The sequence below is a fragment of the Acinonyx jubatus genome, chromosome X (assembly GCF_027475565.1).
Source record: "Acinonyx jubatus isolate Ajub_Pintada_27869175 chromosome X, VMU_Ajub_asm_v1.0, whole genome shotgun sequence".
Taxonomy (NCBI): Eukaryota; Metazoa; Chordata; class Mammalia; order Carnivora; family Felidae; genus Acinonyx; species Acinonyx jubatus.
In genome coordinates, this window is record NC_069389.1 from 42037123 (window position 1) to 42064364 (window position 27242).

The window sequence follows — 27242 nt, forward strand, 5'->3', positions numbered from 1 at the left end:
TCCAGGACCTTTCCCACCACTGCCTCCAATTCCTTTGGAGTAGGGCTGACTACCACCTTGGACAAGCCCTGTGTCATGTCTAGGCCAGCTCAGTTTGGTCTGAGGGAAACCCAGAACAGTGAGTGCCTGGCACAAAGTAAATGTCTGATATAGCTTCACTTAGTTAATGAGACCCCAAAGGGTGGGTAATGACTACAGGCAGGGCAAGAAGCAGAAATAGGAGCTCTGGGATCCGGGTGGGAGGAGAGTGGGATACTCTTAGGTGGTCTCAGGAATACCTGGTGGGCCCTGAGTGGGTTCCCCCAGGGTAGGAGCCTCGCCATTTGCTGTCATCCATGTCTTCTGTTAGGGACTTAGATTTTCTTTCTCTTAGGCAGAAGGTAGGAAGTGGGAGACAGGGTAATCCTGATTTAGCTTCCCGGAAATTCCTGATGCTGTCAGAGGACCCCTCTGCCTGACATATTACATACCACACTAATTCCAACCTCCTGGCCTTTCTACTGGCAGGACTCCATTCTGAGTATTCTTATCCTTTCCATCCCATATGTCTGTCCTTCCTCAGTTTGACCTGCCTGACCCCTTGTGGCATCTCTGACTTCCCCCCACTCCTCATCTAAGCCCCCACACATCCTCTCTCCTCCTTCCTCCATCTCTGTCTGGTCCCCTTCCCCTCCCCCACCACCTCCACTCAGTCTCCAGCTTTTTTTGGCTTCTGTCTCTTCTTCCTCCTCCTCCCTCCTTCCCTGACGCTGAATAATCAGGCCTGGCTGTCCTGGTTTCTGGAAATACTCGTGTGTGGGCAGTGGCTCGGGGCTGAAGCAGGGGATGGATAGCTGGGGGGCCGCTGGATAGCCCCAGGCCCCCAGTGCAAAGACATCAAAATCCAGGGGTGTAGTCCATGCCTGTCTCCCTCTGGGGAAGGGAGAGCAGGAGGTTTATTGAGCAGTGGAGGACAGATGGGAATTCAGAGGGCATGGACACAGGCCATTTCGTCTCCCAGGTCCTCCTCATCTAAGCGAGAGAGGATGGATTCCTCATCACTATAGAGTGAGCTGGTCCCCTGTGCCAGCAGATCACTGGCAGCACTGTCCATCTCGTCCAGTGTCAGGCGACACGCATCTGCAATCTCCTGCTTGGCCAGGGCCACAAAGCGTGGGTCTCGGGCAAAGAGGCCCAGGCCCTCAGAGATGAGCACCTGGGGGCACAGATGGGATCAGAGTTGACAGAGAGCACAACATGGAGCCAAAGCAGTGTGCACAGAGGGGTCAGTGTAGATAGATGATGCATGCATGAAGGTGTGCAGGGTAGTCACTGGGGACGGTCACACACACATCATGCTGAGCAGTCACAGAGCAAGGGGATAGACAGTTACATGCATAACACAGAGACTGAGGGCCTCTATTCCCTCCTTCCCAAGCTCCCACTTCCTCCCCTTCTCCCCCATCCCTCTTGCCCACAGCCCTGCTGGACTCACAGCCTCCACCAGGCTGTCGGCACTGCCCCTCTTGCCATGGCTGGAGTCTGAGTGGGTTCCAGGCACATGCAGACAGGTGAAGGTGCGCAGTGGACCACTGGATTTGCCGAGGTACCCCTCCCCCGCTGCACCCTCCTCCACCAATAACAGTGGGGCATATAGGAGCCGACCCCGCTGAGGAGGGGTTGCCCAGGAACCCTGGACCAGAATAAACATCAGGGGGATAATTATAGATGGGTGACGTGTGAAAGTTTAGGACTCAGCCCTGTGCCTACATCTTACCACCCCCACCCCTGCAAATACAGCTGGAGTCAAACTGAATGCATATAAATCAGACTTGAGTTTATTTAAGAGCATAGAAGACCTGGGTTTAAATATGAGCTTTGCCACTTACTAGCTGTGTGATCTGGGGTAAACTTCTCTGAGCCTCAGTTTCCTCATCTTTAAACTGGAACTAACCTATGTCACAGGTACAGTGAGGGTTTTGTGAATTCATACATGCCCCATTCCTCAGAAGATGTAGTGTGTTTGATAAATTCAGCCTAGGATGACTCTACCCTTCCAGACCTTAGCACCCTATTCCCCCATCTCACCTGCGCCCTGCTGGGGCCCGAGTTGCGCCCACGATGATAGGTGCCTGGGATGGGTAAATCTTCACAACTGCCCTGGCGCCGCAGACACTGGATAGTGAAGGAAGGCTTCCGACCTGGGGGTAGGGGAAGGCAGAGGGGGCGAAGAAGAATTTCAATGCTACCCCAGCCCTCTGCCCTGCTGGCCCTTGTGGGGCCCCCAGCACCCATGCCCGCTCTCACCTGCAGGTGTGGGGGGCAGCAGACGGCGGCGTGGTGCGTTGTGGCCATCCACATATCTCTGGGGTCTGTGAGGTGGCAAAAGGATGGGGCGCAGGGGAGTCCCTGCCTGCTCATCTAGGTAGGAGAGCCTGTGCGGGAAAGAGGGCTGGGGGTGAGCTCAGGCTTAGGAATGGGTGATGAGGTTCCATTAGTTCTGCCCTCCTGCACATGGCTAATGGGCTCATCCTACATGTCATGGCCAGAGTCCTTGGCGGGGACTTCCTCTTCCTCGTTCTGATTCTCTTGCTCTTTGGTTCCCTTGGGCTGAGAACTTTCTTCTTCTGGAATGGTGAAAATGAACCCCCCAGAGCTTCTCCTGGGGAAAGTGAAGCAAGTTAGACCAGATCCACCACCCCCCCACCCCCCAGTATGTGGCCCTGCACTGCTGGTTCCTTCTTGTTCTGTACCCCATCCCTACAGTAGGATTTTATTTATTTATTTATTTATTTATTTATTTATTTAACGTTTATTTATTTTTGAGACAGAGAGAGACAGAGCATGAACGGGGGAGGGTCAGAGAGAGGGAGACACAGAATCTGAAACAGGCTCCGGGCTCTGAGCTGTCAGCACAGAGCCTGACGCGGGGCTTGAACTCACTGACTGCGAGATCATGACCTGAGCCAAAGTCGGCTGCTTAACCGACTGAGCCACCCAGGCGCCCCAGTTTTTTTTTTTTTTTTAATTGGGAAAACTCACATACCAGAAAATTAACCTGTCATCATTTTAAAATGACATGGGCTTTCTTTTAATACATATTTCTCATGGGAAGGACACAACATTTAAAAAAAAAATCAAAGTTGGCCTGTTGAAGAGACACCTTCAACACAAGAACTGGGGGTGTGTTGGGAGAGGTGAGGAGGAGGCTGTCAAAGTGACAGCTAGGTGTGACTTCATTTCATTCTTTCATTATCCCCATGAGATAAGTGCTATTATTATCCCCCTTTTACAGGTGACAAAACTGAGGACCATGGAAGTTCCACATTATGTGCTTCTTTTGTTTGTTTTTGTTTTTTTTTTAAGTAGGCTTTATGCCCAGTGTGAAGTCCAATGTGGGGCTTGAACTCATGACCCTGAGATCAAGACCCTAGCTGAGATCAAGAGTCAGATGCTGAACCACCCAGGCGCCCCTATGTGTTCTTTGTATTAAACCTTTGCATTGCCTTTCTCATATGAATCTCTTCTTATCCTCTATTCCCATCTGAGCCCTTGAGTCCCTTCCATCCTTCCCAAATTTCCATTCAAAGGCCCTCTTGCTCCTGAATTATCTCCATGTATTGGCTAGTCCCTGCCTTCCCTTACAATATCCCACCAGACCCTTGACCATACCTGTGGCCATGGGATCCAGCCTGGGGCACACTGGACTGTCTGGAATTGGGAGTCCCCCCATCATCGTCACTGGGCCCAAGGGAGAGTGAATCTGGAAGTCTGTCCCCGACAGGCAGAGATACAGAAATCACAGAACTCCGGTGAGATGGGGGCTGGGAGCCCGTTGGGGCCTGTGGAAGTCACAGGATTGAATGTTGCCATTCATGTTATCATATCTAAGTCACTTGGTCAGTGACACAAGTCACTTGGAGTTTATCTCCAATGACCTTACTAGGGGCTGAATCTGGGTCTCACCCTCCAACAGTGGATGGTAGGTATCAAATAATACCTGTTTGCCTGTTTCGGGGGGAGTACTTCTCTGGGGGCCTCCCTTCCCCCAGAGGCAGTGTCAAAGTTACCTAAGGAATTGAAGAACTATTTCTACAATCAAATTCCCAGGGGAGTGAAAACTTGTCCTCACTGTGTATGTTTCTGGATCCTTCTTATCTTCCTCTTCCTCTCCCTCCTGCCCCTCTTCCTCCTCCTCTTCATCTGTGTCACAGGTGAGGGCCTGCCGGATCTCAGGACCCAGGTTCTGTAGGCTCCTTAGACCAGCCTGTGGGGGTGAAAAAATGGGGAAGGAAGGCAGCCCAGGGTCTAAATTTCCCTGTCCATGAGCCTGCTTCCTGTGCAGGAGTGTGGGGTGGGGGAAGGGGTCCCTCAGCCACCACTGACCCTCTGAGACCTGGAGCCTCAGTTTCCTCATCTGTGACATGGGTTCCGCGAGATCAAGAGGGCAGTCATCCTTATCCACAGTCCTCCACATACTCCCACCCACGCACCCAGGCCCCTCTAAAGACCTGAAGAGCAGAGGAAGTGCTTGAGGGGGCCTCGCTCCCTAGTAGCCCCTTCTCCTTCCTCCGCCTGAATTTGCGGAAATAGTCCTGGATCAGAAATGTGGCGTAGAATTTGCCTACGGTGACCTCTTCCTCTGGGGGCAAGGGAGAAAAGTCAAGGTCACACAGGGGTCTCCTGTTACCCCCCTACCCAGAGCATAGGCTCCCCTTCGCCCCCCTCCATCCAGTGCTAGTTTTGTGATGGTGAGCAATCCTTTGACATTTGGGCGGGCTCAAGGAATTGGTGTGGAGCTAGCTCACCGTCAGCAGGGGGGATGACTTCATCTAGCAGCTTCTGCTTCATCCGCTTCCAGATCTTTTTGATGACAATCCGCAGCTCCTGATTGGCTTGTTCCAGGTTCCCTGCATTGGGAGAGGATGTGGGGCCTGAGCCAATAGGAAGAGCCCTTCACAGCCACTCCCTCCCTGTTGGAAGGGGCTTCACCAGCTTCTACCGCAGTCACACACCGCCCCCATTGAACTGGTGGGAAAACAGGCCTGGAGAAGCCAAAGTCACTCATTTCGAGGTTCAGAGACAGGAGCCAGGCCCATCACTCAATGAGTGATCCCTGCACCCTCCCCAGGGACTCTCCTGCTCTTGTCCTTTCTCCATCCCTCCCATGCACCTTCTGTCTTGATCTTCAAGGATGTCCGAACCAGGGCAAAGAGTGTGGCATTGAATGTCACTGTCCCATCTGAGTTGAGGGGCATGTTCATCGCCACAAGTCTCTACACACACCAGGGACGTAGAACTCACTTTGAGCAAATGCCAGGGATGAAGGCACTGGATGCCCAGGGGCAGAAACCTTTAAGGATAAAGCAAAACACACCCTCCCCACCCAAGGCACACCCCTGCCCACCCTTGCCATGTGATGGACAGCCCTCTCAGAGGTGGGGGGTGGGTGGGTACACAGACCTTGCAGGCCACTCGGTGTGGGCACAGCTTCCCAAATCCCAAGGGGGGCTGGATCCGTCTCAGCAGGGCAACCACGTCCAGGTGCTTGATGCGGCCCCTGGGGCAGGTGGGGTGGGTAGGAGGCACCGCTGGATTGGAGATAACCCCTCCAGCCCTTTCTGAAGACTCCACCAGCTTATAAATACCTCCCCCACCAACACCCCAGAGCCAACCCTATCTATGGTAGTTGGGGAAGACAGAGAACAGAGGCAGTGGAAACTTGGGGCATCTATTGACTAGGTAATGGGAGGTACAGGTCAGAGGTTCTGTGTCTGGGGGAATGGGTGGGGCAGCGCACTGTCCCCTGCAATCCCAGTTATGTGGATACATGTCATACTTGGCTCCAGGGTCATATTCAGACCAGATCCTCTTGAATTCATCGAGGTGATGTGGGCCCAGGATGGACCAATCTCTGGTTAGATAATCAAAGTTGTCCATGATGACAGCCACAAAGAGATTTATGATCTGTGGGCCAGTGAATAGTGGGGGTTAGGTGAAGGGCAGAGTAGGGTGTTGGGGGTTGGTGGGATGCTGAGGTAAACTTATGGTTACTGGGTCACGAGTTCCTGGGTTGATCTTGTCAGACCAGCCCTTTCACCTACTCTGAAGATCTGGGCTCCCCACCTCCTCCCCAGACCCCTCAGGGACAGCCCCCATGGCAATGGTGGTGGTTGTGGGGAAACAGTCCTCACCAGGAAGGCACAGAGCATGAAGAAACTGATAAAATAGGCGATGGCAAAATTGCTGCCACAGGTAAACTCCTCACCAGGGCTGATGTCAGACTCAGGGTCACACCGACTCCCAGGAAGGCTGGCAAGCATTATCTCCTGCCATGCCTCACCGGTGGCACACCTGGGGGGTCACACAAGGGGCCATCCTTGAGGGGAAGCTATGAAGTCATGGCAAGTGGCATTGTGGGGGCTGGAGGGGTGAGGAGATGATCCACTTCTTGCCAGGGGCTGTATCTGGCACAGATAGCATTTCAGTATTTTATTTTATTTTTTTAAGTTTTAAAAAAAAATTTATTTTTGAGAGAAAGAGCGAGAGAGATGAAAGAAAGAGAGCAAGTGCACGAAGCAGGGGATGGGCAGAGAGATAGAGAGGAAGAGAACAAATCCCAAGCAGGCTCTGCATTGTTAGCACGGAGCCCAATGTGGGGCTCAAACCCATGAACCATGAGATCATGACCTGAGCTGATGTCAGACACTTAACCGACTGAGACACCCAAGGGCCCCAGCATTTAGATATTTTAGAAGCTGGTGTGGCCAAGATGATGACAGTCATGTTCATGTTTTACTGATGGGGCACTGAGGCCTAAGAAAAGGATACATCTTACAGCCAGAAAAAGGATGGCTGAGGCTAGATTATTATACAAAATTCTTCAAATCACAGCCAGAAAAGACCTCAGGCAAAATGTAGCCCCATGCTGCCCTGTTATTTCTACATCTCAGGCAGTCCAGGGCCCAGACAAGGGTATGTGAACACCCAAGGGCATGCTGGGGACCAAGGTGGCAGTGGAGGGGGGTAGATGTCACCTGAACAAAAGTAGCACAGCCTGTGGAAAGGTCTGAAAATTGTTGTTTCGGTTGATCTGTGTGCCATCTTGAAGAGCCACTTTACCAAACATCTGTGGGCACACAGGGCATGTGTCAGAGGGGCGAACCCATGCCCCTACAAGTTGTCACTCATTTCACAACTTCTAATACTCAAAGGATCCTCACAACCCTGATGTGCAGTCACTGCACATCCCATTTCACAGGTGTGTGGACTGACTCAGCATCAACCAGCTTGTATTTCAACCCACCACCCTCATTGTGTATGAATTCTTACCCAACACCCCTCATCAGAAGTGTGCCTGAGGGATGCTACCTAGGGTCCCCACTTGCCTGCATCCCAATGACTGCATAAATAAAGAATATCATCGCGATGAGAAGAGCCACATAGGGCAAGGCCTATAGGGGTGGAGAGGAGGATAGATATTCAGGTCCAGGCAGAGAACTATAAGCCCCAGAATACACTGCTTCCTCAAGTCTGGGCTTGATGAGAGATGTGGCCCATCCCCAAAGTTCCCATGACTACCAGTGTCTCCCAAATGTGGACACGGTACTAAATACAATAGAATAAGGTTAGTGAGGCCAAGGTATGTTGGGAATTGGGAGCCTAGAAAAGAGAGAAAACCGGAAATGGTAAATTGCAGATGGATATGGCACACTGGGAGATGCAGTTCAGGTTGAGAGGTATGAGATGTGGGTGAGGGGTGGTCAAAGGGACGGGAGCTTACCTGGAAGGACTTGATGAATGTCCAGAGCAATGTGCGGATTCCTTCACCTTTACTGAGAAGCTTCACTAGCCGCATGACTCGGAAGAGGCGAAAGAAGGTGATGGAAATGCGAGAACTGTCTTCAGAGCTCTGAGGTTGAGGGTGTGGTGGGTATGATCAGTCTACAGTTTCCCCAGTCACCTCCCTATCTCATTCTTTGGCCCTCCCAGCCCCCAAATCCCTCAGAACTCAGGCCCCAGGGTAGTCAGAGAATATTTCTAAGGACTTTTAAGAAGCAAGGAAGGGCAGGTAGGTGTGGAAAGAAGCATAGAGTCCCTGTTGTGAGGTGGGGGTACCTCGCCAAGGTGGCCACCATTCTGAAGGGAGATACAGCCAAGACAGAGGTGACAGAGGATATGATGAGATCACAGGCCCAAACGAACATAGGAGAAATGATGTAGCAGATATAGGGGATAATGGATGGTAGAGTCATTATTCAAGGGATTATGGAGAAGGTTATGTGGCAGTGGGTCAAGATGGTTGTGGGAAAAGTTGGCAGTGAGGGTGGAAGGGAAAGAAGAAGGTACAGGAAATGATGGAAGAGAGACAATGGAGCCAATGGAGGAAATGATGGAGCCAGTGGTTTCATGAGATGATGGAGTTGAGAGAACCGATGGAAGACCCAATGGAGAAGCCAGCGATGAAGATATGGAACAAGCAGCATTGTCAATTGAGGTGATAGAACCATGGAGGAGATGATGGAGCCAATGGTACAGTCATTGGTGATGACAGAGCCGTGAAAGACCCAGTGTCGGAGACAATGGAGTCAGTGGTGGAAATGGAGCCAATGAAGTAGTCAGAAGAGATGGCAGGAGTTGGTGGAGATGATGGAGCCAATGGAGGGGAATGTAGAGGCAATAGAGGAAATAATATAAATAAAAAGAGAGTCATTTTAGGATATGACAGAGCCAGAGGATAGGTTGCAAATGGAATAAGGGAGTTGGTGGAGGGGGACTTTGGCTAAACCTGATAGGGACTCAGGAGATATAGAGCTAGAATGAAGAGCACTGAGTCTTCAGGAGTAGGATGGAGGTGAGTGAGGCACCTACTCATGTGAAAGAAAGACCTGGGGTTGAGGCAGGGGAAGGTTGGTAGGGGAAAGGTGGGTTAGTGGAGAGGCCAGTCCTTACATTGACTTCAGTGACGGCAATGTCCACTACGCTGCCCACCACAATAAGAGCATCAAATGTGTTCCAGGCATCAGCAAAGTAATGCTGTAGGCAGGAAAAAAGTAGAGCCCTGTCTTCTCAGAGCTAGCATAGGGGACCAATAGTGGTAGGGGACATTGGGGAAGCAGGGCCCAGCTTGGACCACATGATAGGCCTGCATATGGACCCCTCTCACACCATGGTCTCAAGAGTCCTTGGTTCCTGTTCCCTGCCACCTCCCCCAAGAGCTCTGCAATGAGCTCCACCCTAAGGAATTCACCCACTGCAGGAGATTCTAAGGCTCGCAGGAGGCACCTTGGGTTTGAAGGCAATGATTTTGAGCACCATCTCAACAGTGAAAAGGCCAGTGAAGACCATGTTGAGGATGTCCATGGCGTAGTTAAAGGGAGCAGTCTGTTCATAGTGCTGGAGGAGAAAGTCAGGTGTGAGTACAGAGCCTGAGACAGAGACCTCCCCACCCACAACAAAATATTTTCTGGCTTGGACTGAGGTGAGTCTGGAGATGAGATAGCATGATGGGTTGGCCAAATCCCTCACACTGTCTGTTTCTCAATAAGGATATTGGAAAGCCCAGTTCTTGATCTCCTGGCTTTCCTTGCATCTACTTCTGACTAAGAAAGAAACAGAAGTCTGCTGCTAAGTAGTTTCCATGAAAACTATTTTTGCTTTCCAATAAAAGGCTCAAATGAGGAGAGCCCCGGGTACAACCTTCCCTCATTTTTCCTGCCTTGAATGTGGTTTTGATGTCTAGAGCTGTGGCAGTTATCTTGTGATAATGAAGCAACAATCATGAGAATGAAAGCCAACTTGCTAAGAATGGTGGAGGAGAAAGAGCCTGGATACCTGATGAACCATAATCAAACAGCCCACCTCTACACTTCTTGTTATGTGAGGTAGCTATCATATATTGTTGACTCCACTATGCACATCTTTTCACATTTAGAACCTCTGACACTGGGGTACATTTCACAATCAATGGCAACTTACAATGGCCATCTGCCATTTCCCCTATATTCTTACATCTCTTAAGTCAGGATGCAACTGACAATTATTGGCCTTAGATGTGAAGAAATGTGGCAAATATTTTTATAGCTTAATCTCTGTCAGCTGGGGGTTTTGCACTTGCAGCCTAAAGCATTCCTAATGTTTCCCAGGGGGCTGTGTGGACAGAATAGTGTCCAGTGTCTGGCAGGAGTCAGGGTGGGGGAGATCAGACCTGCATGGCTAGAGCAACGGTGTTGAGCAGGATGAGCAGGAACATGAGATACTCGAAGGCAGCAGAGTTCACAGCTGCCCACACGCGATACTGATGTGGGTTCTTGGGGATGTAGCGGCGGAGTGGCTGGGCCTTGAGGGCATACTCCACACACTGGCGCTGCATATGGGTGCAGGGCATGAGTGAGCTTGGTATCTCAAGGCAAGGAGGTGGGGAGGGGTTGGTGGCCATAGGTCAGGGGTCAGAGGTCACCTGGTTCTTGTCCAGCTCACAGTTTTGGTACTCTTGCTCGCCCTGGGCACGGAAAGTAATGATGACAAAGCCCACAAAGATGTTCATCATGAAGAATGCAATGATGATGATGTAGACAATGAAGAACACTGAAATCTCCACGTGGTAATTATAGATAGGGCCCTTGTCCTCTGCGTTTGCATCGATGGCCTTGTATAGTAGACTGGGGAGCCAATGGCGGTAGATGAGGAGATATCCCAGCCCCCTTCCAGACATGCCCCCAGATACCTCATAACAAACACTCCAGAATCTCCTGCTTGGCATCCCAAAGACCCCCAAATCCCATGACCTAACCACCTTAGACCTCCACACATACCCCAAGAGACCCCCACCTGACCTCAAAGACCCCCAATTCCCTGTCTCAGCCCTCCAGAGACCTAGAGATCCCCATACAACCCTCTAGAGAATCCCTACCCTGGTCCTCCAAGACCCCCAAGTCCCTTAAGTTCCCACATATCCCTAAATATCCTTCTCCAGCCACCAGGAAATCCCCATGCAGCTCCCCAGAACTCCTCCACAAGCCCCCAAAGATCTCTAAATCCTGCCCCATAAACTTGGATTCCTTGCCCCATCTCCCCCAAAGATCTTCAACTAGTACCCCTAAAGACTTGTACATCTCTCTGGAAACCCCTGAATCTCCAGCTCCATCTCCTCTGAGACCTCCCCCAGTGTCCCCTCCAGACCTCTACGTAGTCCCCCCCAAAATCCCACACCCAGTCCTCTCTAGACTTCCACCTAGCTCCTCAGAGACCTATACCCAACAGCCAACTTCTGGAGGACCCCCAGCCAGTTCTTTGATATGCCCACCAGTCCCCCCAAAACCCTATCCAGTCTCAAGAGACCTTTATCACATCCCAAGGTACCTTCCCACCCATCCCAAGAAGACCCTAGCATAGACTCCTGCCCTGTTCCCTGCCCATTCCTGGGGCCCTGCTCCTCACGCAGGCCAGCCTTCGAAGGTGGAGACAGTGAACAAGGCCATCATGGCTGAAAGGACATTGTCAAAGTTGAAATCGCTGTTGACCCAAAGCCGCTCCCGGACGAGGGGCCGTGATACATCTCCATCAGGGTAGACCAGGAAGGAGCCCCTGTGGATGTTGCAGACAGGCTGGGTGGGTGAGGAGGGGTGGGGATCTGGGGAAAGGGGACTGAGGTGTAGAGCATGGAAGTAACAGGGCAGAGTGGTAGAGTTGGATATCCTGTCCCCCATTGACTGGCTGGGTGACCTTGGGTATTTAACCTCTCTGTGCTTCAGTTTTCCCTATCTATGAATTAAGGATAATACAACATATTTCCTGACTTGTTACAAGGATTAATTAAGTCACTCAATGAGAATAGTGTCTGGCATTAGTTGGTACCATATATATTAGCTATCATCACCATTATAATCATCACCACCCCCAAGAAAAAGTAATACTAATAATCAACATTTATCAGCACTAAGTATATGCCAGGCACTGTGCTTGGCTTTACATGTAGTAACTTTACATTGTAGTACACTCTCCATGTAGTAACTCACTTACTCCTCACCACCACCTTGTGAGATCTGCACTCTTTTTATCCCCATTTTTCAGTTAATTAAAATGGGATTCACCAAGGCTGAGAAATGTACCCATGTCTCATGAGATGAATTTGAACCAGGAATGCCTGACTTCAAAGCCCATGCTTTTAACCACTACCCTCTACAGTAATCTGGAGATGGAAGCCTGGGATTTGGTGGCAGTGATGGTGGGTGGGGGGAGTATTTGGAGATTTCTGGGGAGTCTGGAGTAGAATGTAGGTAACTCTGGAGAATATGGAGAGGAGTTTGGGGGAGGTATTAGGGGGTTTCTTAGGGGTTGGTGAGATATGAGGGCCTCTTCAGCTCTTGGGAAAGTTCTGGGGGTATATCTTGGGGCCTTGGGGAATTCACGGTGTTTGGGGGGCCTTGATAAAACTTGAGGGAGTCTCTGCAGTTCTTATGAGGAAGCTCTAAGGATTCCAGGGGCCTTGGTGAGATCTAGGGGCCTCTTTGGCTTTTAGTAGGGGTCAAGAGCTCCACAAAAGGCAAGGTTTTGAGCACTCACTTGCATTCTTGGGGGGTGTGTTTGGCTTCATCAGTGCAACTGTAGAATTTCCCCTGTATGGAAGATATTTGTCAGGCAGGTTCACCCTTTACTCCCCACCTTGACCCATGCCTGGGCCTCCTTCCAGTGTTTCCTCCCACCTTGAAGAGCTGCACGCCAATGCAGGCAAACATGAATTGCAGGAGTGTGGTCACAATCATGATATTCCCGATGGTCCGGATAGCCACGAACACACACTGCACCACGTGCTGCAGGCACCCACAAATATGGCTAACAAACACTGCGGGCCACAGCAGCCTGGGGTAGGGATTCTGGGTGTAGATGGGGCTCAGGGACTTGGGCCGGGGACATCTGGTCATGGATCAGGGATGTGTGGTCAGGGACATATGGTCAAGGGGCAGTGCTACTGGCCAGGGACGTGTGGGCACCAACGAGGAATAAGTGTTTACCAGGAAGGGATATGTGGTCACATTTCAGGAACTTGTATCAGAGAAATGTGGCCATTGGTAAGGGATTTATAGTCACTTGTAAGGGACATGGGTGAGGCCACATGATCAGTGGTCAGGGATGTGTGGTTACATATTGGGTCCAGGCTGTGCGGTCATGCACCAGTGCAAACGGTCAGTCTGATTAGAGATCTTGGCCCTTGCAGTGGGGCAGGGCATGGGTCCTGTGGATTTGGGTGGGGCTGGGTTACCTTGAGTCCCTTGGCCCTGTTGATGGCTCGGAGAGGCCTCAGTACTCGGAGGACTCTCAGAATCTTCACCACTGAGATGGCACTGGAGCTGGGGAGGGGTCAGTCCTCAGGCCCTGGCCCAGGCTTAGCTTCCGTTCTGGGAGGACTGGAGTGGGCAGGGGGTAGGGAGAGTCACTCACTGGATACCAAAGGAGATGAGGGACACGCTGACCACCAGCAGATCCAACAGGTTGAACCAGCTACGGCAGAAAGAGCCTCGGTGCAGGAAGGCCCCAAACACTGTCATCTGTGGAAGGGTAGAGAGACATCAGGCTAGATTCCAGGTGTGGGGATAGAGAGGGGAGGAGGGTATGGAAACAGGAGAGGTGGGCTGCAGGGGTGGGTGCAGAGTGGATTGGGGCAACTGGGGGTACGACTGGGGGCTTGTTAGTTACCTTTAGTAAAATCTCCACAGTGAAAATGGAGGTGAAAGCATAATCGAAGTACCCTAGAATCTGGCGGGCAAGAGAGAGGCAAAGCCACTGAGTCATAACTGGGGGGAATCCTAGGTGTGTGTGTGTGTGTGTCTGTGTGCACCTCTCTGTAAGTTTTCCTGTCCCTCCCTCCCCCTCTCCTTCCTCTCTCATCATCATCAAGGACTTCGCTATAAGGCAAAAGTCTTGGCCACCAGAAAGACTGGGGTTCAGATTTGGGCAGATTTGGGCTCTTCTACCTCTGCTCATCTATATCGGTGCCATTGGCCTGCTCAACCTCTCTGAGCCCAAGCTTCCTCCTCAGCCAAATACTGATTTCCCTGGTGTTTCCCCAAGTGTGCACAGTAAGGGCTGGCACCTGCAGCAGCTGCCATTATCACTCTTCTCTTTCTGCCCAACTAGGATCTTCTCTGTGTCTCCAGCCTGGCCCCAGCTTGTGCCCAGCAGGACCCCCCTAGGAGTGTCCCCCCCCAGCCCCCAGCCAAAGGCTCACGTGGTTGCGGAAGGAGTGGGCTCGGATGGGGTCCTCAGCGGCCAGGGATACGCTGCTGAGGATGATGAACACCAGGATAAGATTGGTGAAGATATGATGGTGGATGAGGGTGTGGCAGGCCTTCCTCAGCCTGGGGAGTAGGGAATGGGTTTTGGTCAGAGCCCAGGACCCCAGAGTTGGTTGGGAGAGCCCAAGGGACACAGTTCAGGCTCTGTTGAATCAGGCCATGCACCTGCCAGAGCCCTGGCTGCTTCCTGGCCCTCCACCTGCCCTATCCCCTCCTGCCTTGGCCCCCTACCCACTCCCAGCACTCACGGGTTCGTTTGGCTGAGACAGAAGAAGGCACTGCCCTCAGGGATGGGTACCACCTTCTCCTTGGGTACAACTTCTTGCAGGAGTTCCACATGCCCTGCACCTTCTTCCTCCTCTTCTTCCTCTTCCTCCTCCTCCTCCTCTTCTTCCTCTATGCCTGGCACCAGAAGAAGATCAAAATACAGACAATTAATTGAGAAAATGTATATAAAGCACCTACAACAGTGCTTGTCATGTGGCAAACTCACTGTTGTGTCTCCAGCACTTAGAACAGTGCCTGGGGCACAGTAGAAGCTGAGGAAATGTGTGTTGAATGAACATCACTATCCTCACAGTCAAATACACACTATTTTATAATAAAGGCTCTGAGAAGTTCTGCAGTAAAACAAAATGTCTGTTTCTCTTCTTTAATCTCAACATCCCAAATGATGTTGGCCAAACCCCAAGCCCATTATTTTCAAGATGATTTCAGAAAAGGCTTCTGCTCAGAGAGAGGGGTCTCAGGGGTCAAGAGCTCTGCCCGGGTGCTGTCTCTAAGGTCCCACACCTCCTCCACCTGCCCCTGCCCACTTGCCTGCTCCTTCATTCTTTCTGCCCTCCTCTTCCTCATTCTCCCCACCAGGTGCCTGGGGACAGAAATATGGGGGTCACTGATGGTGGGGGAGGCACTATAGGATGGACCCAGGGGAGGCACGGAAGGAACACAATAATGGAGGAATGCACAGGCAGAAGATGGGAGTTAAAGATATACACATATACAGGTATTGATGGTAATGGGAGGTATAGACAATGCCCAGGCTTCTAACTCACCAATACTCCATTTTCCTGTGGGGGATTCCCCTCAGCACTCTTCTCCCTGTGTGAGGAAAGGGGGAGTGATTGCTAAGGTTTGCAGTAGATAGGCAAAGCTTAGGGGGAGTCAATGTAGTCAGAACAGACCTTTCTGAGGTCCCATAGAACCTCCCTGCTTCCGCCCTCATCCTCACAGTCTGTCCTTTTCACAGCAGCCAAAGGGGTCTTGTTAAATCTTAAGTCTGGCACATTCTTCGTCTGATCACACCTCTCCCATGGCTCCCACTCACTTAGAGCAAAAACTGAAGTCCTTGCCATGCCCAGAATGCCCCTAGTATGGCCTTCTTATTCTCCCATTTGAGCTCACCTCCTACCACTCTCCTCCTTGCTCACCCCACTCCAGACTCACTGATTTCCTTGGTGGTTTTTGTGAATGTGCTGAATGTGCACCTCAGGACCTTTGCACTTCCTTTCCTTTTGCCTTGAGCACTCTTTCCCCAGATATTTTCATGGCTCACTCCCTCACTTCACTTGGGTCTCTGTTCAGCGGTCACCTCCACATAGAGGCCTTCCTTGACTACCCTAACCAAAATAGCAATCTTCATTTCTCTCTATTCTTTTATTACATTTTCTTTGCTTCATTACATATTATTAATATATATTTAATTAACTTACGTTATATATTCATTTGTTTGTGTTTTGTTTGCCTTCCCTAACTTCATGAACATGTTAGCTTCATGAAGGTGAAGACTTTGTCTACCTTGACCCCTCTTGTCTCCTCAGTGTCTAGAATATGGCCTGGCACAAAGTAGGTGCTCAATGAATGCATGTTGAATGAATGGGGACTGGCAGATTGGATCTGGGGATATGGATTGCCAGGGTGGCTGAGGCATCTCTGATGGTGTGGGATGTATGTGTGGGGACCCAGTCAGGGATCCCAGGGAGAGACTGTCTTGATGGCAGAGCCAGACATCACCTGCTCTTGTCTTTGGCAGTTCCTGTGTCTCCACTGGCCAGGTTATCCACAGCAATGGCGAGAAACACGTTCAAAAGGATATCTGGGGTGAGTTCAGGCTGCAAAGGTTGAAGAAGCAGCCTGACTGTGGGCCATCAACAACCCCGCTATCTTACCCCATGTTCTACCAACATCCAGCCCCCCAAAGCTCCAAGGATACAGTTGCCGCAGATGAAGAGGATGATGAAGTAGACGCAGACCAGCATTCCTGGGAAAAAGGGGCCACCATAGGCCATGATACCATCGTACATGACCACGTTCCAATCCTCACCTGTCAGGATCTGAGGGTGGGAGTTCACTGTGAATCTCTTTGGACCCCCCACTGTATGGTCCCCCCCCAGATCCACCTATTCCATGTTTTCCAGGCCCCACCTGAAAGACAGTGAGGAGGGCCTGGGGGAAGGTATCGAAGGTGCTTCGCTTGGTGTGGGTCTGATCAAAGTTGAACTTGCCCCCAAACAGCTGCATGCCAAGCAGGGAGAAGATTATGATAAAGAGGAAGAGAAGAAGCAGCAACGATGCGATGGATTTCATTGAATTGAGCAGGGATGCCACCAAATTGCTCAGAGATGCCCAGTGCCTAGAATAGAGATGGAGGGTGGACATGTCCAGTGGTGAGTCAGGGGCAAGGGCAGGATGCCAGCTTGGGATGTACTAGGGGTGGGCTGGGTTAAAATGAACTTTGGAGTTGGGTTGAGGTGAAAATAAGAAGTGAGGGGAAGATTGAGTTTGGGGTTAGGGTTGGTGTTAAGGGTGTGATGACAGATGAAGTTAGGATGGAGGTTATATGGAAGTTCATGAAGTTAGAATTGGGTTCAGGTTGGGACTGGGGCTGGGATTGGGGTTAGGAACTATAGCTGGGGTTGGGGTTGGGGTTAGGGGTTAAGAGAGTATTTGGTGTTTTAGATGGCTGAGTTGGGGATAAAGTTGTGTTTGAGAGTTGGATAGAGGAGGGGATAGGGATGAGATAGAGTCTGGGGCTGGAGTTGCAGCTGGAGATAGGTTGCTGGTTAGGAGCTAGGGACATGGAGGTTGTGGTTAGTGATGGGGCTGGGGCTGCAAGTTAGGGATGAGATTGGAGATGGGGCTGGCTTTGGGATTGGGTGTTGGGGCTGTAAATGAGTTTGGTATAATGAGTGGCTGGGGGTTGGAGTTAGAGATGGTGTAGGGTTAGGGATGAGTATGGAGTTGAGTTCAGAGATGGTGCTGGGAATAATGTTTTAGCTGGAGCTGAGGTTGAGGAAGGGGATGGAAATGGAGTAGACACCCTCCCCAATGGACTTTAATTTCCATGAGGCAGGAACTTGTGTCTGCTCTGATTCCTGGGGTTTCCCAGGACCTGGAAGGGTGTCTGGCCCACAGTATGCCCTCAATGGATATTTGCTAAATGAACAGTGATGCAGATAGTCACTGGAACTGGGGAGGGAGCTGTTGGGGCTGTGCTTGGGGCCCCAGTCTTCTCCCGCCACACACACCTAGTGACCTTAAAGATCCTGAGGAGGCGCACACATCGGAGCACTGAGATGCCCAGGGGCTGCATGGCGCCCACCTCCACCAGGGTGGTCTCCAGGATGCCCCCACAGACCACAAAGCAGTCAAAGCGGTTGAAGAAAGAAGAAACATAAGCAGAGGGGCCAAGACCGTACAACTTGAGAAGCATCTCCACCGTGAACAGACAGAGCAACACTTTGTTGGCATACTCTGTGGGGAGAAGGACAGAGGTGACCGAACTGGCCAATTTCCTTGGAGATGTGCAGGGACGTAGGGGCCACAGGGCGATCTGAGGTAGCTGGTATCAGGCAAGACACAGGTTGGTGGTAGCACTAGGGTTAGGAATTGGGGTGAATTTATAGGTCAGAGTGGGTGAGGTTTTGAGGGGCTCGGAACTGGGGTGAGGGGCAGAATTGGGGTGGGGGCCTTGGTGAGCCTCCATGAGTTCAGGAAAACTCCAACTCAAAGGTAGCATTGGAGTCTGGGGTTTAGTTGGGACTGAGGCTGGTTTGAGGCTTGCAGTGAGAAGTGTGTTCAGTATTCAGGTTGGGGTTGAGGTGAAAACAAGTAATAGTAAGAGCTAATACTTAATAGCACTCTATGTGGGTCCAGCAATGTTCTAAGCACCTTTCACTTCAACTCACTTAATCCCCCCCACCCATCCCATGAAGCAGATAAAATTACTGTCCCCATTTAAAAAAATGTTTTATTTATTTATTTTTGAGAAAGAGAGATGGAGAGTGAGCAGGGGAAGGGCAGAGAGAGAGGGAGACAGAATCCCAAGCAGGCTCTGCGCTGTCAGCGCAGAGCCCTATGTGGGGCTCGAAATCATGAACCCTGAGATCATGACCTGGGCTGAAGTCGGATGCTTAACCTACTGAGCCACCCAGGTGCCCCATATTGTCCACATTTTGTAGATGGGGAAACAGAGACATGGAGGGGTTAACCCATCCAGACAGTGTGGAGTTAAGATTCTGGACTCTGGAGCCACCTGCCTGACTCACTTACTAGCTGAGTCCTGGGATTAATCAGTGAACTCTTCACTACCTCAGTGCTCAGTACTCTGTGCCTTAGCACTTAATTCACACAAGGTTTTGGTGAAGAGAAATTGAGTTAATACATGTAAAGTGCTGAGAATGGAGCTTGATGCACACAAGTGCTACATAAGTGTAAGCTACAACGTGGGGTGGGACAAGCTAAGGTTTCTGCATTTATTAGGGCAGGAATGCAATGTCTGGGGGTCTAAGGAACCCTAGAGATCCTGGACTTGGGTTTCTAGGGTGGAGGGAATTGGGGACTGGGGAAGAGGGCTGGCAGTCCGCGAGGGGAGGTACGCACCCTGGATCTGCGTGAGCCATACGGGCTGTCCGTGGTGCTCTGAGGCGATGGTCAGTGTGTTGAGGAAGACGAGCAGCAGCACGGCCCAGTAACAGGCATTGGACTTCACCGCCCGCCGGCAGCGCGCCCGAAGGCCCCGATTGGCTCTGCGGAGGTGGCGGCTGAGGGGAAATGCGAGCCCACTGATGAAATCACCTACCTAAACCAGGCCTGGGGGTGCTCAGTTGGGTAGCCCGGTGGTCATGGGGGACTCGGAGGTGGGGTTTACAAAGTCATGGGGTCCAAGGATCCTAACTCACCAGACCCTGGTTTTCATGATCTTGTTTCTGGAAAAGAGGAGGATGGGAGGTGGGCGTCATAAAGGACCAAGGGGCAGTCAGTGGCTGGGGTTGGAGGTGGGGGGCTGGGATCAAGGTTTGAGGGTAAAGTAAGGACTGGGGTCAGGGTCTAGATGGGGTTCTGGGCTGGGTCAGGGGTTAAGGGCTGCGGGCCCTCACAGGCAGCGTGTACAACCGGCCAGAGCCCCCTCCTCCTCTTCCTCATCGCCTGGGGTCTCTGTCATCGAACCAGTGTCACTGGCTGGGAGGCTGGCTGTGGTCGGGGTGGGAATAGAGGTCAGTCCGTGAAGACCCAAAGGCTCCACACTTGGCTTTCTTCTCTGTCTACCCATCCCATCCCCCTCCCCAACCTGGATGGACTCTCACCGTGGCTGCTGGTGGAGTGTGTGGAGCGGGTGGAGTGACTGAACCAGCGCAGACGTCCACGTCTCCTAGTGGTTAGCTCTGCCAGTTGTGGCCCTGCAGGGTGGGGAGGACATTTGGGGAGCATGGCCTGAGGCTGGGTTAGGGCCAGGCGTGTGTGTATGGCAAGGGGGCTGTTATTTGGAATCTTTGTTCTGGGTATAGTCTGGGAAGGGTATTGGGGTCTGCGTCTGGATCTGTATTCTAGGTCAGAACTGGGGGCTGGGCCTGGAATCGTTGCCGGTTGGGGCTGGGTCTCAGGAGGGTAGCCCACATCTGAGGCATGCGTGGGGCAGGGAATGGGCCAGACTGGGATTGCCTACGGTGGCCAGCCCGGCCCTCTTCAGCCATAGAACCAAAGTTGCCATCAGCTGAGGACTCTTCGATGTCCAGCTCCTCTGCCTGCATGATCCAGTCCAGGTAGCCCCGGAGGTCCTCCTCCAACTGCTGCTTCTCCCGAAGCTTCTGGAAGTCCCCTCGTGCTTTTGCCTTCTCCCTCTCCTTGGAGAACTCTCTGAGGGAGGAAGATAGAGGGCTGGGAGGGGGGACCACCCTGGCTCCCATGCCTTTACCATTCCAGCCTCACCAGCCTCCTTGCTGTTCTTTGAATAGGTCAAGCACATTCTAGCTTTGCAGAAGCAAAGGCTGTTCCCTTTGCTTGGAACACTTTCCTCAGACATCCACATGGCCCATTATCTCATCTGTGTCACATTTCTACTCAGATAACACCTTCTCAAGGAGGTCTGTCCTGATTGTCCCTATTTATAATTGCAAGATTTGCCCATTTCTATTTTTATCCATCCTTTCTTTCCATAGCACAGATTCCATACGAAACACTACATATGTGAGTCGCCTGGCTGACTCAGTTGGTAGAGCACACGAGTGTCAGGGTTGTCAGTTCAAGCCCCATGTTGGGCGTGGAGTCTACTTAAAATAAAAAACAAAAATAAAAATAAACCACTATGGGTGTGCACGCATGGGTGTATATACAATCTACTGTGTATGTTGCTATTCTCTCCACCACAGTGTAATATCCAAGAAGACAGGGATTTTTGTCTTTTATTCCATTCCTAAAATGGTGCTTGCACACAGATGTTCAATGTTGACTGACTGCATGAAGGGGTATTTCAGATGGGTTCTGAAAGAGTGCCTAGGAGTGTGCTAGGAACAAAAAAAAAATGGGAAAGGGACTATTGGCGAAGGTGTCTAAGCTTCTCACCCACTCAGGACACCAAGCACAAGGTTGAGGACGAAGAAGGACCCAAAGATGACGAGACTCACGAAATATAGCCAGGGCAGCTCATACCCCATGGCATCCTGCATCTGGGGAGAGAGAGGGCATGCATCTCTCAGGATATGCAGACACTCTCGGAGGAAAGGCAGGTACAGTCTCGCGCTGTGCGCGCCCGCCATCCACCTCACCCAGTAGAGCACATCTGTCCAGCCTTCCATGGTGACGCACTGGAAGACCGTCAGCATGGCAAAGAAGAAGTTGTCGAAATTGGTGATGCCTCCGTTGGGCCCTGCCCAGCGCCCGCGGCACTCGGTCTGGTTCAGTGTGCATGCACGCCCGGAGCCAGAAGACGCACAGGGCGACGGGTCCTCCTCCGCTTCCACGTCTGTGGGGAGATCAGTTCAGATTTTGAAGCATGTCCCGCCCCCCCCCCCCCCCCCGCCAGTCACGGCTACCTTGTAGCCCCGCCCACCTGGGAAGTTCGGTATGGGGTTCGACATTTTTCTAAATCAAGGGCAAGGTTAAGCTCCTAACTCTGCTAGGTCAGGATTCTGAACCACTGGAAAGTTGTGAGTCCCAGCTACAGGTATCCGGGTAGTGGAACTGTAAAATTTAGGGTGGAATCTTGTAAATAACAGTGAGACTTGAGCCTGGGGGAGGAGTCCTGTGAATTGGGAAGGGTCTCTTGAAAATGGAGTGGGGGCAAGGCTCGGGCTGAGGTCTGGATGAAGGGCCTGAGTATATGGGGTCAGTCCTGGAGGATGGTGTCGAGTGCAGGGTAGGGCCTTGGCCTGTGAGTGGAGACTCGTGATAGAGGGAGGAGCTATTAGCAAAGGGGCGGTTGTAGTCTGGGATTGAGGGCAGAGTCTTGAGTAAAGGGATAGGGCTTGCTTATCTGGAGGTGGAGCCTAAGGTTGGGGGCGGAGTCTCGTAGATTTGAGTGGGTTTCAAGGAGAAGTGGGTGGGGCCTAGTAGTCAGTGGAGGACAGTGTCTTGTCCGGGGAGGGGTGGAATGGCTGACCAGATCCCAGGAAGTAACATGTCTTGTGCATTCGTCCAAGGAACAGTTCGAGTCCGATGATGGCATAAATGATGATGACGAACAGCACGAGCAGTGCGATGTGCAGTAGTGGCACCAGCGCCTTCATGATGGAATTAAGCACGATGTGCAGGCCTGTGGGGACCGAGGGGCGGGGTCAGCTTAACCCTCTCCTGCTCCTCTCCCCCACCTCCAACCCCCGGGGGCATGCCACTCACTTGGGACCCCAGACACCAGCCTCAGTGGCCGCAGCACCCGAAAAGCCCTCAACGCCTTCACATCGAAGCCCCCCGGCTTCCCCCCGGTATGTGGGGTGTCTCTCGGCCGACCAGGGCCCTGCTCCAGTAGCACGCTAAACAGCCTGGTGGGGTAGCACGGAATTAGGAGGCAGAGGTCCAGCCTTGGGCCCTCCCTCCACCCCTCTCTTCTCGGAAAAGCACAAGTCCCTGTAACTGGAAATGCAAACAAGTTTAAAACGTTAATATTCTTGATTCTGGCTGCCAGATGGAGGCAGTCGGAAGCAGACTTTCCCCTGAGTCTCGAATTCAGCGGGCCTGGGGTAGGAAGTTGAACTAAGGTGGGGGTGTCCCTCGCAGACGCGTACCCGACCACAACGATGATGAAGTCGAGTAGGTTCCAGCCATTGCGGATGTAGGCGCTGGGATGGAGCACCAGCCCATAGGCCACGATCTTGAGCACAGTCTCCACAGTGAAAATCACCAGGAATACGTACTCCACTTGCTCCTGAGGGCGGAGCCGGGGGTGAGGTGGGAGAGCAGGGAGTTATTTGGGGGTGGGGCTTGAGGGGGGCCGGGGAAGGGAAGCTTAGTCCGGGACCTAGGGTGGGGCTGGATGGGGGCGGGCCATCTGGGTCAGAGAGGAACGGGTGTGGGGAGGATTGAAAGGTTGTGGTGTGGTTCTACTGGGGCTGTATCTGGCTGGGGGTGGCGGGGGTGGTGAGCCTCACCAGGTTGTGGTTGGCAGTATTGGAGTCATCCTCTGGGAAGGGGATGTAGACCCCCAGGGCTACACAGTTGGCAAAGATGGTCAGCAGGATGAGGATGTCGAAAGGCCTCAGGTGGATAGTCAAGGACCCAGGCAGATAGGCCTCAGAATATCCCCACATTCCCTTGGGGCCCTCCCCACCCAACGCTGACGCTTGACCCAAGGTAACCAGCCCTGACATTCCCAACCCCTGCCTTGACCAAGGCTTTGACTTTGAACCCCCTGGAAACTTTGACATCCCCAACTCTTGCTGTGATTTAGTCTTTCACCCTTGACACTCCCCCTCCCCGCAGTGACCTTCACCTTTCTCAACTCACCCTCTAATCCAATTCTTGGCTCTTTTTTTTTTTTTTGAGGGAGAGAGAGAGAAACAGAGAGACAGAGAGGGAGAGAGAGAGAGACAAAGTGCAAGCAGGGAAGGGAAAGAGAGTGAGGAGGACAGAGGATCTGAAGCAGTTCTGCACTGATAGCACAGAGCCCATGTGGGGCTTGAACTCACGAACTGTGAGATCGTGATCTGAGCCAAACTTGGATGCTTAACTGACTGAGCCACCCAAGCACCCCCAATTCTTGACTCTTGATCCCTAGTGACCTCAGCCCTCCTCCATTCCAGCCCTGGCCTAATCCTTGATTCTTGGTACCCTGGTGACCCTCACCCCTGAGCGCTGCCCCTGGTTTCCAAGGATGCTTCCACTCCACAATGCTGATGCAGGACTGCCGCAGGGGGTTGGCCAGAGTGAGGCAGAAGAGCGCTCGGGGTGACCGCTGGGCACTGGGCACTGCCACTGTCTTGTGCTTACTGTGCTGAGTCCTTCGCTTAGGGGTCCCCAGGCCTGATGCCCCGCTGATTTCTTCACCCCCTGATGCTGGAGGCCCAGGGCACAGCCCCCATTCAGGACCAGGGCCTGTCCCATTGGCTGGACTGGGCTCTGGGATGGTGTCTGTGTGGAGAAACCAAGTCAGGGAGGGACTGGGTATTAGGGCAATCATGGCTACCTCCTTCCTGATCCCATCCCAGTGTGTGGGGGAAGAAGAGCTTGTAAAATTAGGGAAAGTTGGGGGGTGCCTGAGTTAAAAATTGAGGGGTGAGAATTGGTGTTGGAATTGATTGGGGGTTGAGAGAGTTTATGGAGAACGGAGGGTGATGTTACATTTCCAAGTAGGATTTGCTGTTAGACTTGGTAGGGAGTTTAAATTGGCTTGGGGTAGGATTAAGTTTATAGCTGGAGGCAAATTTAGGGTTAAATTCGAGTGGTGGACATCTGGGTTGGGTTTAAATACCGGTGGGAGTGGAGTGTGCTTGAGATAGGATTTAGAGTTAGGACTGGGTGTTTGAATGAGTTGGGATTAGAATTAGGATCAAGATTAGGGTTAAAATTAAATTTGAATGGGATTTGAATTTGGCATTGGGGTTTTCAGCTAAGGCCATTCCCAATTCCCATGGCCTTGTTTCAGCCTCTGTGAGGCAGTAGGTTGGCTTGGTTAAGATCCCAAGCTTTGGAGAAAACAAGCTGTCTGAGTTTAAATCCTAACTCTGCCACTTGGTAGCTGTGTGTAGTCTTGGGAAAAATTGCACAACCTTTCTGAGCCTCAATTTCCTTATCTGTGTAATGGAGTGATAAGAGTACCTACATTTTAGAGTTGTTGTAAGGATTAATGAGTTTAGCATTCAGAACAATGTCTAGCACCAACTATTATTCCTATTTTGTAGGTAAGGAAATTGATGCAAAAAGAGATTAAGTGATTTGGTGAAGTGGCTGAATTGGGATTCAAATCTATGCAATTTCTTTTTTTTTTAATTTTTTAAATGTTTTTATTTATTTTTGAGAGAGACAGAGAGAGACAGAGCATGAACAGGGGAGGAGCAGAGAGAGAGGGAGACAGAATCTGAAGCAGGCTCCAGGCTCTGAGCTGTCAGCACAGAGCTGGGCGCAGGACTCAAACTAACAAGCCATGGTATCATGACCTAAGCAGAAGTCGGATGCTTACATGACTAAGCCACCCAGGCACCCCAAACCTATGCAATTTCTGACTCCAAGCCTTCATGACTTACTACCACCAAGAGTGTTCATTCTCTCTCCTCTCTCTCTCTCTCTCTCTCTCTCTCTCTCTCTCTCTCTCTCCCCTTAAAAATGGATCTGCATTCTTTTTGGAAAGTCAGAGACCTACTCACTAACAGTATTGATATCCAGACATTGGGGCTGAGGTTAGGTGAATTTAGAGCTCATAGTAAGGGCTGTATCTATGTTGGCGTTTAGACTCTAACAGGAGTTTGCCCTCTGGTTGATAAGGTTTGTGTTGGGATTAAGCTTGGGGCTGGCTTTGGAATTGGACTCAGGGTGGGCACTAAAATAGAGGTTGGGGCCAGGATTAGGGTCGGGATTCAGCTGGGAACTAAAGCTGTGGATGGGGCTGGGAGGCCATAGGTGCAGGGTCTAGGTCAGGCTGAGAGTCAGGGTTCAGGTGGTGGTAAGGCTATGTTTGTTGCTGGATGGGATGGAAACAGGGTGATGTGGTTCTGATCCCCTGGTGGCTCTCCGGGAGTGGGGTCCTGCTGGGCAGGAGATGGGTCAGAGGGACAGAGGGTAGAGCAGAGCCCAGGCTTGCTCCAAGGGTCTATAGGGGTGGAAGGCTGCTCTCACCTTTCCCGCCTTCAGATGCCGACATCCTCCTTTCGAGGTTGAAGAGCCATCTGCACACAGCCTCCCTCTCTTCCCCCAGCTTTAGAGAGATTAAGGTCACAGGGCGGGGCCATAGCAGGGTTGGATGGGAGGGTGAGTAGGGGCAAAGATAGGATATTTATGGGCCAGGGCTTGGCAACAGAAATGGCACTGATTTTTAAAAAATATTTTTGTAAAATACATACCAGCACCAGTCAGAAATTAAAATAAGAAAAAGGATATCACTTCCCAACAGTATCTGAACTTTGAAGTACATAGAGATAGACCTAACACAATATGCGTATGGGCAAGATCTCCATGGGAAAAAATGATCAAATATTATCAAGTGATTAAAGGGGACCTAACCAAATGGAGAGACATGTTAAATTTACTAATAGAAATAGTCAAGGTTGTGAACATGTCAATTCTTCCCAAAGTGATCTAGAGATTCAGTGTAGTCCGGAACGAAATCCTAAAAGATTTTTCCATGGAATTTGACTAATTGATTCTAAAATGTATATCGATACACAAAGGACTTAGAAAAGCCAAAATCCTTTGAAAAAGTACAAGATGGGAGGACATTCCAGATCACTGTTTACTGTTATAAAGCTACAGTAATTAAGAACAGAACAGAGTTCAGAAACTGAGCCCCACATATATGTCCACATGATTTATGACAAATGTGGCTCACATTTGGCTCACACCCTGACAAATGTGACAAATGTGGCTCACACCCTGCTCAGTAGAGACAGGGTAGTCTTTTTAATGAATGGGGATTTCATGAATGTTTACTGTGTAATTATTCTTTGGAGTGTACACATATGTAAACAAATTGAAAAAAAGCATTACAGAATGCATGAATACTAGTGACTACAATGTATGTAATGCTTTGCTACTGTATTATGTGTCAGGTACACGGTAACAATGCTTTACATGAATTAATTGTTTTAATCCTAGGAAGCAGGTATAGTGATAGTTCTATTTTAGATGAAGAAACTAAGACACAGGGAAGTTATGTAACCTGCCCACCGTTGCACCTTTAGCTACTTGAGCTAAAGACTTGAGCTAAAAAGCTAAGATTCAACCGTAGCCGCTTTACGCTAAAGCCCCAGCCCTTAACTTGTACACTTTTACAATGGTAAGATGAATGCCGCCTTGAACGTGCGTGTCAGGAAGCCGCTCTCAGGCTGGTCCCTTTTTTGAACAATGCGCACGGGCACGCGCGTACAAAGGCACACACGCTCGCGCTCTCGCTCTCGCTCAAGGTATATTTCTTTGCCTCCTTGGAAGAACCCCCCCCCCCCCACCGCCCCCGGACTGCAAGAGGAAGAACTACAAGTCCCAGCAGCCATTGCACACTCAAGCCTACATACGTACCTTTGCACCAGGACGCCAGGCGTCCGGCGTGCG

General features: G+C 51.2%; 1 protein-coding gene across 1 annotated transcript; it reads right to left on the reverse strand.

Annotated features, from left to right (window-relative positions):
• Window positions 1-850: 850 nt before the first annotated feature.
• Window positions 851-25839, reverse strand: CACNA1F (calcium voltage-gated channel subunit alpha1 F). Its single transcript, XM_053202312.1, has 48 exons — window positions 25815-25839; window positions 23861-24113; window positions 23135-23240; window positions 22772-22911; window positions 22386-22528; window positions 22150-22302; window positions 21317-21513; window positions 21114-21217; window positions 20218-20408; window positions 19859-19951; window positions 19652-19745; window positions 19454-19480; window positions 19155-19315; window positions 17801-18026; window positions 16698-16905; window positions 16486-16606; window positions 16287-16368; window positions 15329-15374; window positions 15075-15144; window positions 14522-14675; window positions 14207-14336; window positions 13675-13734; window positions 13420-13526; window positions 13241-13328; window positions 12684-12791; window positions 12544-12596; window positions 11419-11565; window positions 10439-10640; window positions 10187-10345; window positions 9265-9375; window positions 8932-9015; window positions 8098-8118; window positions 7763-7891; window positions 7368-7433; window positions 7017-7108; window positions 6174-6333; window positions 5819-5946; window positions 5443-5539; window positions 5153-5255; window positions 4788-4889; window positions 4491-4621; window positions 4112-4246; window positions 3652-3821; window positions 2538-2641; window positions 2287-2418; window positions 2068-2180; window positions 1475-1672; window positions 851-1195 (listed from the first exon to the last, which is right to left on the reverse strand). The coding sequence occupies exons 1-48, from the start codon at window positions 25837-25839 to the stop codon at window positions 965-967; spliced, it is 5955 nt and encodes a 1984-aa protein (XP_053058287.1). The 3' UTR covers window positions 851-964.
• Window positions 25840-27242: the final 1403 nt, after the last annotated feature.